Below are 11,812 nucleotides of genomic sequence, written 5' to 3'. Positions count from 1 at the left end.
GCATTAGGCCCACAGCAGTTGACAACACGTCATGTTTTATTTTAAGTAAACAACATACAATATAACACAATATTTATAATTAAATTATTCATTTTGTCTTTATTCATTAAAATGCATATCAGCATAATATCATAAACATGCATGCAGTATAATAGTCATTACAATTCAAGTCTTGTAACTGGTAATACCTGAAAGCCAAAGAAAGAAAACATCTGCATTTTTGACTTTCTTTAGACAATAATACAATATCACTCAATCCTGAGATCCAGAAAGAAAAGAAACAATATTTAATCAGGATAGACTGATGTTCGTGCTACTCTAATCTTTAACTTTGTTTTTCAATCCCAAAACAGGAATTTGATCAAACAATTCAATCAAACAAAGTGTTAACATGTTGCTATTTAAAAAGAGGTACAAAAGTTTTATTTTTGATAAGTACAGAAGTGGTGAGGGTGAATCATAATTCATAACTGTTGTAAATGCTGCTTGATAATGGTTTTTGTTTATGCTTCTATGTTATTATCTAAAACGTTATGTTTGATTTATCTTGTTCGATTGTGATTTGGTTTGGGTAGTTACTGGGGGTAGGTCCTGATAAGCCTAGGACTTCTACTTATCCCTTTTCGAACAGGTTGATTATTATGCTTAATGTTTTTTTTTATTTTTATTTTTTATTTTTTTTTATTTTATTGATGGATATTTCATACCTGTTGCTGTTGCTTTTTATTTTATTATTTTTTTAATTGTTCGAAATAAAGATTTCATTCATTCATTCATTCATTCATGAAGCCTGCTGAAGGACACACAGAGGACTGAGACTTTAGGGAATTGTATGATTAATTTTAATATTTGCTTTTACATTGCAAGTTTTAAACATTCAGTTACATCAAGTATTTAAAGAGTTTCACTGATGATTAGGTAGCATTGTTGATGTAAAGACAATAGCGAAGCAGTGTATTGATTAGTAATTCTTTACACACAAGTGACTAAGAAATCTTTATACTATTTGATCCAGTGATCCTTTCCTTTCAATAAAAAGAGGACATGCTACATGCAGTCAGTCTACATTAATCCTGATACATTTGAAAACGTTTCAGTGTGGATGAGAAACTTTTGGAAAACGCTAAATACACCTTACGGCACATGCGTAAAACCTCACTGAGATTATACAGGCGGAAAAACAAAATAAAGTTATCATACAACTCTTCTGGCAAAATAATTTTATTTAGCAAAATATCTCAGCATTCACTGATGCGCACCACTCATGGTGCGTTCAAAGTCCTGCTGGGAAGTTCGTATTTACGAAGTGGGAAGTCGTGTTTACGATGGCAGGCGAGTTCAAATCACTTTCGTCGGAGTAAGATGGCGGTTTACTTTCTCTTAATTAATTACACAAAAATACAGCAAGGTTCTTGAAATCTACTTCTAGAAAGCGAAGAACAAGGAATGTGCATCAAGTGTGTATTGCTTTTTTATGTTTTTAATTTATCTATGAAGCACTGTATACTTTATCGTTACATATTATATTGTTATATTATAATGCTGTAATATGTTGAGTAGGCAACTAGCGTACTTTTGCTGTAAATAGAAAAGCCTGACAAATATCACTGCTAAATATCTTTAAAGCTAGGCTACTGTGTAAGTTGATTCTTAGCAAAAAACACTGTTCTTTCAAAATGATATGTGCTCATTCATGTGTAATTACTTCAACCAACTAATAAAGTATTCTCGTAAGCGTAAAATCTGCCATTTAGAATACATATGAGCGAGTCGCTCGAATGGCGGTAGCCATGTTGTACCTCCATCTTGAAACTACATTAGCCAAAGAGGGACAAACCTGGAAATTCAAGCTTCGCCTTTCGCGCTTTTTACACTCAGTGACACCGTGATGAATGCAAGGGGAGATTACTTACGACTGTCGGCAGATTTGAAAGCCTGTTGAAGATGGAGGATCACGCATATTCTCGAGGACATGTAACATGTAACTTGGCGATTCACCAAGAAGCGAAAGAGAGAATTAAAACGACAATGCGACAGGCAAATCTCTGAATAATACGGCCACCGTAGGAGTTAAAATGCCTTAGGAATGGAGGGGCTAGAAAGTAATAATCAGTTGGTAGTCATATACAATTTCACCGCTAGATGGGATTAATTCCTACACAGTGTAGCTTTAAGTATTGTCACTGACACGCACACAACTCCTAAAGATCGGGGCTTAAAGAAAATCCCAAGCTTCCCACTCGTATTTACGTTGAGGTGGCGTTCATGTGCAGATACGATCTTCACAACCTGACTTGAACGCACCAATAGTCACCATTGTATATTTGGTCTAAAAGGTGCTGCAGGACAGCAAATGTGAGTGAATTTTCTGTCATCTTTGCAGGACTGTGATGTGAAGAGTGTGCAAAGTTACATATTTTAGCATCAGTGTGAAAGTGAATAGTATATAACAGGCACAATACCGGTACAACAACACAAAATCTATTGGTACAATTTGCATCACATGATTAAACTTTCGTCATTGTTTTCAAATACCTCCGTTTTGACAGTCCACACTACAACACGAAAACAGCGTTTTCTTATTAATCCGCTTTGGAGAACGTTTTCAAAAAGGTTTGTTTTCAAATTAATAAAAACGTCTAAGTGTGGACGAAGGCCAAACCGGAGAGAAAAAGATGTGTTTAGACTAAAACGTATTAGTGTGGACGACCTGAATTACTGGAAGAACCACAGCTCTCTCCACTTTTTAATATCCATATAGGATCAGCACATTCACTTTATTGTGGGGAAACATCTGCAGGAATGTGATTCATGAAAGAGTCGCTCACCAGAGGTACCTGCAAGAAAAACAGGTATGCAATCAGCTTTAATGCTTATTTATTGATAGTTCTAATCAATTCTTGCACATAATAATGTATATGTTTTGGGTCTTTTAACTAGTGGATGTCAACTCTGTTATTGATATCAACTCTGTTACCATCAATGTCAGCTCTGTTTGTTTAAGGTTTTGCTTTAAAAATGATCATTATATGTGAATTATTGTTAACAAATTGATCAGAAGCTGATTAGCATAACAAGTATTCTTACTACGTGACATTTTAAAGGATTTCATACATTTTTAGTTGATTCTTAGCAAAAAACACTTAGTTCTTTCAAAAATATATGTGCTCATTAATGTATATTTACTTCTTTCAAGTAATAAAGTATTCTCTTAAGTTTATAATCTGCCATTGAAAGTACATACGGGTGAGGGGTTCGAATGCCGGTTGCCATGTTGCCCCTCCATCTTGAAACTACATTAGCCAAAGAGGGACATGCCTGTAAATTCAAGCTTCGCCTTTTGCGTTTTTCACTCAGTGACACAGAGACGAATGCGAGGGGGAGATTACTCGCGAGCGCCGGCAGATTTGAAAGATAGTGTGGTGTGTGTGTGTGTGTGTGTGTGTGTCTGTGCGTACTCACATTTGAAAGAGAGAATTAAAACGTCAACGCGACAGACAAATCAGCAAGACCATAGTCAATACTGGAGTAACTTTTCCCAGATGGAAAGAGCTCATGAGGAGAAAAGATTTTAAAACGGACGCCGAGGTTGCCTGCTTTCTTCTCGACAGGTAATTCAGCCTGTTGTAATTCATTTGTGTAAATTCGAAGTTTTATAGTTGCTTGTCTAACCATAGCATGGTTGTGCATAACGCCAGAACGACCTCTAGTATAACTTCATCCTCGCGTCAATGGTGAAAAAGCATTGTTTACCTTGTAACATAAATCTGTGCTGCGACGGATCACAGGTAATGAATAGTTTTAAAGGCGCAATTTTTTAATCTATATAAAAAAGGACACTGTAAATTTTAGTTATTTTTAATTGCTTTTACTTTGTACACATTGTAACGTTAGCCTAATCTGATTATGCTGGGATAGCCGATTCCAAGGGTGACGTTTACCTCCTGACATCGGTCCTGTAGTTTTATTCATTTTAGACGTATTGTTTATTATTGTCATGGACGAAGTCGATAACTGGAAGCCATGTTAATCTTGGAATAATACGGCCACCGTAGGAGTTAAAACGCCCCCGGAATTGAGAGGAACAGAAACTAATATTCACTGGATAGTCATATACAATTTCACCGCTAGATGGGGGTAAAAATCACACAGTGTAGCTTTAAGACTAGCAAATATCGAAAATATTAAATTTAAAGTGTTCTATGAAAATAAAATAATAAAATTCCTATTTTTTGTTTTCTTTCTCTACTTGAAATATGCCCGCAATTGTGGAATGGGTCATGTGTATAAAATCAACACTAATCCAAATAATGGATCGTGAATGAGAAAAAAAAAAAACATTTTACAGAAAGTCCCATTAGACTGGTGCCACAAGCTTCTCTTACCTCTGATATGTTAAGATCATGGGAGGGATTGGTTCTTAAGGCATAGGACTGTGGAATAACAACTTGGTAAACATTCGGCACCTTTGGAAAAAAAATACACGTTGCGTTTTATAACTTCTTACTGCAATATAAACTCAATAACATTTGCAGACAGGTATAGTTTTACAGGTTTATAGACACACCACTGTATTTCAAATGGAAAAAAGGAAAAGACAAAAATCCTGCTGAAATATTTTGATGTGGAAACTTAAAAAACAATTAAATTGAAAAACGTCTTTCTGTCAATCTGAAATGTCCTAGCAACCACACAGAAAACCTTAGCAACTGCTTAGCAACCATAGCGGCCACTCAGCTTCTAGCCCTTGTGTTGTGTTCAAAACCCTATAACATTTGTGATGTTCCCGGTCAAAAACGACCGGCCTATAAAAAGTAGCTTATAAATCACTTGTTATATCTTGCTCTTGCTATTGCTATATCATCACCCAATATTGGATTCAATCTTTTTGTCAACTTGTTTTCTTTCAATTACGACTGGTTTTATATTTCTATTTGCATCTGATTAATCGTAGGCCTCATTTATCTGAGAGTAGGCATCTAATTTTTTTTAGTAAAAAAAACAACATTATTTTTGAATAATTTTAGAAATATTAAATAAAATATGAACAAAATTGGCTCTGTTGATCACACTAGTCTACTTTAATGTTTCACCAGGACGTTTGTTTTAAAAAAAACTGGTACAGAGTCACATTTGTGGTGTTCCCGGTCAAAAATGACTGGCCTACAACAAATAGCTTATAAATCACTTGTAATGCTATAAAGAAAATCTTCTCCGGGTCAAAATGACCCGAACACAACAGGAGGGCTAGACCTGAATGCATCACTCACCTGTGGAGAACAGCAGCAGGTGTTGGCTTTACAGCCAAGAAAGATGGAGATGATAAATTCAAGGAAACTGAATACCAAGGACACACAAATGATCGCCCGGGAGAGGGGGTTTACCTGAGAAAAAACTCATCATTAGCACAAATATCAATAAAATAAATGATAGTTAGTCACATTTGTACGCTGACTGCAAGTGCAGAATATACAATCCATGAGGTTCATATGGTAATATAACAAATCAAACTTAATGTATAATGTCAGTACCTTCTTGCATGGTAAACAGGGCTTGATATTAACTTTTTTGCTCACTAGCCACTGTGTCTAGTGGTTCCCTTTCGAAAGGGAACTCGCACTACGTCAATGGCGCTATTGGGGAACGCCCTCCACGTGAACCGGTGTCTGAAAAACTATCAATCGGGGGGGGCTTGTCTGAAGTTTAAGATCATTGGTTACCCGTAAGCCAATCACATAACGTTTGGTTATGACGTGTTATGCGCAGGCTCAGCCGCATCGAACTTCCACTGTAAACACATGTATGATGCGAAAACAAAACCATAGAGCGAAATACCGGCGTGAACATGGCTGTGAACGACTTATGATTTATGTGAAGTAAATCTACGCATCCAAGGTACAATCAGCGTCTACGTCACGGCTCTCAGCCCGCCCTCTGTTCGTTGATTGGCCGGCTGTTTTCAGGCCGGAGGAAAACGGAAAGATAGGTCGATATCTCAGACTGAGTACAGAAGCGGACTGAAATTGAGCAGAAGTACGAAGTCTGACATAGTCAGGCTAGCTGAGGCAGAGCAGAGACTAGAACCATGGAGTTTCACGGTATGTGTCGATGCCTCAATTGATGGGAGGTTTGCAAACTATCTTGAGGTTGAATGGCCCAGCATAGCTATACCAGCTCAGTAGGGCATGCTGGGCCATTCAACCTCAAGATAGTTTGCAAACCTCCCATCAATGATGGCAACAATGGTAAAATCACCTGCTCTGATCACATGCTCTGGTAATAATCGCTTTGTAGGGCTATGCTTTATTTGATAATTAGTCAAAAAATAAATCTGTTAAATCTGAGTATGTTGCATAGAACTGAATGAAGAATAATATATTGATATTTAATATTATAATAATATATTTAATATGAAATTTAATTGATGTTTAATATTTTAATATAGGGCTATTTTATGTCCAAGTTTTGTGGATATTTTTCTCTTTTTTCTGTGTTGTTTAATTTAATTAGGTGATTCTACATTTAAATATTGATGATTACAAGCTTAGGGGAAATGCAAGGCAAGGCAAGTTTATTTATATAGCACATTTCATACACAATGGCAATTCAAAGTGCTTTACATAGAAGAAATTAAAATAATAAAAAGAAATAAGAATAATTAACACAGTTTAGAAAAATAAAATAAAATACAGTACAGTAACAGTACAGTCGGACGAACATCGGCACAGTGCTCAATCAGTAAATGCATAGCTAAACAGAAGTGTTTTGAGTCTGGATTTGAATGTGACTACTGTAGGAGCACATCTGATCTCCTCTGGAAGCTGGTTCCAGCATAATAGCTAAAAGCAGATTCGCCATGCTTAGAGTGAACCCTTGGTATTTCTAGATTATATGATCCTAATGATCTGAGTGATCTGTTGGGTTTATATTCAGTTTGCATATCTGCAATATATTGAGGTCCTAGGGCATTTATATACCAGTAATAATACTTTAAAATCAATCCTAAATTTAACTGGGAGCCAGTGTAAAGACCTGAGGACTGGTGTGATATGTTCATATGTTCTGGTTCTGCTAAGAATCCTGGCTGCAGCGTTCTGTATGAGCTGCAACTGTCTTATGGTCTTTTTGGGAAGGCCAGTGAGGAGTCCATTACAATAATCCACCCTGCTGGTGATGAAAGCATGCACAAGTTTCTCTAAGTCTTGTCTGGAAACAAAGCATCTAATTCTTGCAATATTTTTCAGATGATAGTATGCTGATTTAGTTATTGCTTTGACATGACTACTGAAACTAAGGTGTGACTCTAATCTCACACCAAGATTCCTGACTTTATGTTTAATTGTTTGAACCCTAGAGTGAAGGTATGCGTTCACCTTGAGAACTTCATCTTTGTTTCCAAATGGAATTTTTTTCCTAATTTTTTTAATTAAGGCATTAAGTTCAATTTCCAAAAGATGATTTTTTATTCCTCTTTTTAGTCAACTTTAGCATGGGTGTCTAAACTTATGCATAGCACTGTATGTGTACTTGTTTTTCATCTAAGTATTTTGTAACAATACAAAGAATAAGGTGGAACATTTTACCATTTATTTGTTCTCCGCTTAATGTTAGTTTCACTAGATGTTCAGATTTTATAAAATGATTGTGCATTCATGATTTTTCTAAAATAACTTTTGCTGCTGAATTATCCACTTAACTAATTTATAATAGTATTTTTGCCATAGATTATGAATATAGCCTTCTCTTACTGTGGCACTTTATATCTTTGCAAATAAATATCTTGCATAATTTGTTTTGATGGAGATGGTTGGTTTTAATTTTTCAATTCCTCAGAAAGAGGCCTGTGTGTGAGTGCTCGTGATTCTTGGGTAAGGTTCAATGGGAATCACCCATGGGCGATGCCCCCTCCCCTGTGGAAATAGGCCTGCCACCACAGCTGGAAAAAATCCTAGAGGAAACACTGTATGGGTATGCTATACATATATGCATACCCTTCCCATTGGCCTCCTCTGATTTAGAGTCGTCAGGCTTATATAGTGGGTAGTGTCAATCTGTTGTAGTGAACATTATTATACAAAAAATTTCTAGTCAGGCCACCGTTCATCTGAGCATCAAGCAGACATTTCTGTGTAAGATGTCTTCATCCCTAAGTTTTCCTACTGAGGCCACTGCTCTGTCAAGCTCCAGATAAAAATACAAAATCAAGCGTTGGCCCTCGTCAAGCCACTTTGATAGCCACCTTATACTAGAGCAGTAGTTCTCCTCTCACTTTAGAGAGTCGTTTTTGAGATTATAGCTCTGAACTTCAGACATACAGTATATTCGTATATTGGCCCTCATGGGGCTGCCTTGATATCTGGCTTAGGCTTAGTATCTAGGATTTTTGGTGGCGGTTTGCTAAGCATTCTCGCCTTAAACCTCTCATTATCTGAGTGTAGGATCTGTAGGAAACTCAGAATCGAAGACCAGGAGACTTGGTTCTTTCTTCAGCAGGATTCTTTATTGAGAACACGAGCTGTCGGTAGCTGCAGTCATCAAGTCTGACTGAGGGATCTTTACATGGAATCTTATAGGCATTCAGTGGGCAGTCCTTAAAGGGATACTTCAGGATTTAGCATTAAGCTTTGTATAAGTAGAAAACCTGTAGTATTTTCGAATTACTGTGCTTTCTACCATCATATCCCCCTAAGACGAGATCCCCCTTCCCGCTCCTCCGTGAGATATACGAGACCGGTGCGTCTCAGTAATCACGCCACTGGACTCGCGTCGTTCTCCCGCGGCCCTCAGTCTCGTCCTGCTCGCCATAGTAAACATAATGAATCGCGACTGTATAACGCAAAAGCCGAATCCCGGACATTTGGGCGATCTCGAAATCCCAGGCAAACTCATCACGGAGTCTCACTAGAAGCCTAGCCTTGTTGTTTTCAACTGCGCTCTCTTACCAGTAGGCGCGACTTGGGAGTGGCCTCGTAGAGCAGCGAAGCAAGTGCATTCTGGGAGTTGTTGTCTTTCATTCACATAAGCCAAAAATACATTTTCTGTATTCTTTTCTCAGTCTAGAAAGCTCCAAATTCAAAAATAATTTCACATTTCTTCTACATAAATGACCTATTTTAAATACACATTCATCTTTCCAGAGGTGAAGTATCCCTTTAAAGGTGCTGACCTTACACACATCCTTAGAGAAGACCACTAAATCTAATCATCTAAAGACAATAGAGGAAATTACCCTCAACTGGAGATAATGGTATTCCACAAATTGTATAAACAACACATGGTCACAACAGCTAAGACTATGTAAACATTCACACATAGTTCAACTCTCAGTAGGAAGCTCAAAGACTAACAAAACCCCTTCAATGGAAACTATATTGAATCTAATCAGTAAATGGATGCCATCATGTTCACCTTGAATGCCCAATACGGTGTAGTTCACCTTAGTTTTTCATGTGATGTTATGTAAGGAAGTAGGATCAGCAGATCTTAAACATATTCTTAAATTTGTAATCCTACAGTTCCTTAGACCATCAGGAATTTTCCCCTGTAAATCTAGTTTTCCTAGTACTAGCCTCCTCTTACTAAAAGAGTCATCTGGCAAAGGCCCGCTTTTTGCTTTAGGTATAAATGCTAGTGGTGTAACAGGGTAGATAGCAGCATAGGCAGCAGGCTACCTTCGTTAAGCCTTCCATGCTATATCTATGGCCGTTTTCAGGTCTTTCTCTCTGAAGAGTAAGAAGCATTGTGCTCAGGCCTCCGCCCTTTACAGCATCGATTGTAGTAGCTGGAAGCAAGGCCTCAAGTTAAAAACATATGCTATCACCTTTCGCCACCTAGGCTCAGGTAGAAACAGATTAGTACCCCCTCCCAGTTGGGATGGTTGAGTATGCTCCCTTAGAGCCAAAGCACTGCCCGGGCAGACGCCCATGACATTCGAAGCTGTAGGCCATACAGTAGGCCTCCTCGATACTCTGTAGCATATGATTGTACTCTCCTTGCTTAAAGGATAGATAGCACTTCTGCTGAGTACACTGCTTGTTGGCAATATTAAATAAGTATAACCAGGCCCACAGAAATGTCTGTGAGAGCACCTAGGCTTCTGAAGGCTAGATCTGCTAACATCCTCGCTATCAAGTAGTTAGGCCTTAACAGGCCTCCTTGAAGGTGGCTCACCAACAAGTTGGATGCTTAACTTATCAGGTTAAGAATTTGAGGATCGCTCTGCTTGAATACTTAACTCCCTAAGTCTAGTCGGAAGGTCGAAGGACTCTCACGAGGCCTCCCTGTTAGATCAGCCCTAGAGCTGGAGGCAATCCCCTTATTAGGGTCCCTTTAGAGTGCCCAGCCTCCACAGGGCTTTGAAGCACTGAGTATATCCAGGATCGAGTAGAGTCCTATTCTCCAGGATGCCCATCTCTATGATCCGATTTGTGAGTATTACTGCCATTAATTGCAGTTTTTTCCAATTGGTTTTCTTTTTGAGAGACTCTGTTTATGAAAACAGACAGGTTGTTGGCAAGACTAGTTTAGTAGACTTGATCAGATCAGCCTCTCTGGTGGCATGTGGGGTTGACTATGTCCCCCTCTTTCAAAAGGGAACGTCTAGGTTACGACTGTAACCTCTTCATACAGTGGACAAATTATTCTGAATAAAACTATTTATACCCAAAATTATTCAGACACTTTGACCTGACCATGTTTTGCTTAAAGATCCCATGGTATGGGTTATTTTTTTAAAGTTAGTGAGTTAGTTAGTTTTAAAAGTATTTAGATCTATTCCCATCACATAAAAGGTTGCAGTGATGATGAGCATTGAGCAGATGACAGTCTGTTGATCGCGTGAATGAAGATCGCAGCAAGATGAGCAACGCAGTTTCTGCACTCTCACTATTGCTTTAGTGCTAATTGCACTAAACACTAATTGCACCAATGCGAACACGATGTAAATACAGTAAGTGTAACAACAGTGTAAGCAGTTCAGCAAAGTAAGCAGTGTAACAGCGTCAATGATTTCATAACGAGTTTGGCAAGTGTCCAGATAAACTCGTGCTGTGTGATTGACAGCTTGGGCGATTGGAAAGGGATTGTTCTTTGATCACTTTCTGTGTGTAATTTAAAAAGATTATTTTCATCCTACTAAGATAAACGATGTGAAGTTTATCTTTTAGTCACTGGCTTGATTTACTGATGCATAAACAGTATTGAACGATTTTGAGAGAAAGATTACCTGTCTGAACTTGAACAAATTACACATCAGAAATTGTTGCTTGGTAGCTCGATCGATTTATTTTCAGACGTTCAGCACTTAATCGCTCTAGCGTGCGGTGACACTTTGAAAGCACTTAGCTTACCCCAGTATATTCAATGGTATCTAACAGCAATGAATTTAGAAGTGACCAAACACATCAACGTTTTCCCTATTTAAAAACAGTTACACGAGTAGTTATACGACCAAGTATGGTGACACAAAATAAAACGTGACGCTTTTCTAAGTGGGTTAAAAAGGATAACTATAAAGTATGGTGTAATAGCACTTTTGGAAGTACTTCGACTGGCGCAGTAAAAAGTCACGCCTGATCCTCTTTCCACTATTGACAGAAGTGAGAGGATGTGATCTCCAGAAGTGAGAGGATCCCTTCGTAGATGTGTGTCGGGGTTTCTCTCGTCATTAAACCGCGGAGTCGTTGCCTAATGCCTCAGAAAATCCGATCTGCCTGTTTACATGACAGTCGCATTGGCACATATCCGATTTATTTCCACATATGAATGAGGCCTGAAACCGATCTCGAAATATCCGAATGCATGCGTTTTTTTC

At 38.0% G+C, this 11,812-nt stretch overlaps 1 protein-coding gene across 1 annotated transcript in view; it reads right to left on the bottom strand.

Moving 5' to 3' along the window:
• Positions 1-457: 457 nt before the first annotated feature.
• Positions 458-11,812, bottom strand: part of LOC311081691 (membrane-spanning 4-domains subfamily A member 15-like) — a 70,622-nt gene continuing 59,267 nt past the window's right edge. Inside the window, exons 6-8 of the mRNA XM_084112316.1 lie at positions 5,271-5,384; positions 4,386-4,466; positions 458-2,837 (exon numbers count right to left, since the gene is read on the bottom strand). Of these exons, the coding sequence (XP_083968442.1) occupies positions 2,778-2,837; positions 4,386-4,466; positions 5,271-5,384 (255 nt within the window). The 3' untranslated portion in view covers positions 458-2,777. The remainder of the gene's footprint in view (positions 2,838-4,385; positions 4,467-5,270; positions 5,385-11,812) is intronic.

The sequence above is a fragment of the Abramis brama genome (assembly GCF_963993115.1).
Source record: "Abramis brama genome assembly, chromosome: 4".
NCBI classification, from domain to species: domain Eukaryota; kingdom Metazoa; phylum Chordata; class Actinopteri; order Cypriniformes; family Leuciscidae; genus Abramis; species Abramis brama.
The sequence above is the reverse complement of the archived record's forward strand: the minus strand, read 5'-3'. Positions and strand labels throughout refer to the sequence as shown.